General features: G+C 31.2%; 1 protein-coding gene across 1 annotated transcript; it reads right to left on the minus strand.

Annotated features, from left to right (window-relative positions):
* Positions 1 to 2: 2 nt before the first annotated feature.
* Positions 3 to 586, minus strand: LOC9298249 (the record flags this gene model as incomplete). Its single annotated transcript, XM_021029531.1, has 1 exon — positions 3 to 586. A coding segment is annotated over exon 1 (333 nt), but the record flags the coding sequence as incomplete, so codon positions are not given.
* Positions 587 to 2,200: the final 1,614 nt, after the last annotated feature.

Raw genomic sequence — 2,200 nt, forward strand, 5'->3', positions numbered from 1 at the left:
GAGATTGAGACACAATGATTCCACAAGTCATCACTCTTCTTCAAGTATTCTGTTTCGTGGGCAATTAACATGGGTTTATCTGCAATATATTTAATAAGTGTATCGTGACACATTTTCCCTTCTTTGACGAGATCGTTGCAGCAAGGATCAGAGATGGTACCAATTTCAAAGACAACAGCAATTATATCCAACGCACACTTAGGAGTGATTTTAATAAGACAAGTATTCCATAATGATTTTGCTTCAGCTTCTTCGACTGAGAAAACCGGAACAAACGCACACACCAAAGCTACAACGATGAATAGCGTAGTAATCTGAGAGCTAAATTTAGACATATCTACTTACGCTTAAAATATACAAGAATTATTCTTATTTTATGAAAAACAAATGTAAGAAACAATGATTTGTATTTGTCATTTGAAACATGAAATTATCTAACCTATATATAGGTCATTGAAATTAAAACGTAACTATAAAAAAACTATAAAGTTAACGTAATATTTAATGGCAATTAAAAATTTTGACAAAAAAAAATACTACAAAACTTAAAGTTAATGGTTTCTATCAACGTTTCAAATATAACAAAAAAAAACTAAATACAAGTAACGATAACCAATTCAATATAAGAAACAGATGATTAATTTTATCTTATTTCGATATCCTAAACCAAATTATTAATGAGTATGAGGTTCAAATTGACATATATAGTTTTAAGCCAAATAAATTAAAAGGACTAACTATTTATTAGTATAAATATAATTAATTATGAAAATTTTAAAAGCCTAACTCATATTGTATATGAAAACTATTATTTTATTTATATAAAAAATCATTTTTCTCACAATACTTTTAATTTAAATGACTAATAAATGTTAGTAAAAGTGTATTCGACATACAGTTTATTCCAAGGTTTTAAAAGTTTTTATATGCTGATATTTAATCCACAAGAGAAAATAAATGGTTTTAGAATATCAGATATAGTTTTGTTAATAGATATATGTTAAAATATCAACTATTATAACTAAACAATAGCGCTATTATATAATAGTATATTTAGAAACATATCATATAAAATTGCATATTAGTTAAAAATTATATAAACAAATAACCCAAAATGGTGAAACATCCAGCTTTTCAAAATTCCCTCCAAATGGCCAAACTCAAATTCGTGCCAAGCTGACGAGCTGGATTGTCCAACTAAACAAAAGGAGGGGGATACTTACTGTTTCGACATGGGTTTCGCCCCATCCAAAAGTCTGACCCAAATCGAATTAAGCCCACAAAAAAAAAGAGTTTGGGCTTGGTCCATCGTGATATCTTGGTCTATTAAGCATCACCCACTTGCAAAGGGCAAAAGAGGTAAATTATACGGCCTTGTGACCGCTTATTTCCCATATGTTTGACCCGTGCTCTGCACGGGCGAAAATAGCATTAGTTTCTCTATTGAAGATATATTGCAAGGTAAAAGAAAACTAATTTCATAGTCGGGATGAGAAACCTAGTTATTGTGTAAATTAGAAGGAAACAAAATCTTTGAAATTTTTTAAAAAATTTTATTTCGAGAAAAGTTGCAGGAAAACATAATTTAAAAAAAAAAAGATGTGGAAGTTTTTTTTATTTTGTAGGGGAAGCAAGAGATCTTTTGTGTTTGGTGGGGGGAGGGGTGATAGGGAAAAGTCAATATTGATTTTAATAGTAAATTAGTGTAAAAAAAGCACAAAGTGAAAGTACATAATTTAAGACTTAAGACACGTGGTTGAAGGATAAGGGTGCAGTTATTAGAGAAGTGACTTGTGATTTATTAAATAAGGATATTAAATAAGGATATAGAAACATATCATATAAAATTGCATATTAGTTAAAAATTATATAAACAAATAACCCAAAATGGTGAAACATCCAGCTTTTCAAAATTCCCTCCAAATGGCCAAACTCAAATTCGTGCCAAGCTGACGAGCTGGATTGTCCAACTAAACAAAAGGAGGGGGATACTTACTGTTTCGACATGGGTTTCGCCCCATCCAAAAGTCTGACCCAAATCGAATTAAGCCCACAAAAAAAAGAGTTTGGGCTCGGTCCATCGTGATATCTTGGTCTATTAAGCATCACCCACTTGCAAAGGGCAAAAGAGGTAAATTATACGGCCTTGTGACCGCTTATTTCCCACTAGTGTTTGACCCGTGCTGTGCACGGGCGAAAA

The sequence above is a fragment of the Arabidopsis lyrata genome (genome assembly GCF_000004255.2).
Source record: "Arabidopsis lyrata subsp. lyrata unplaced genomic scaffold ARALYscaffold_1006, whole genome shotgun sequence".
Classification (NCBI taxonomy): domain Eukaryota; kingdom Viridiplantae; phylum Streptophyta; class Magnoliopsida; order Brassicales; family Brassicaceae; genus Arabidopsis; species Arabidopsis lyrata.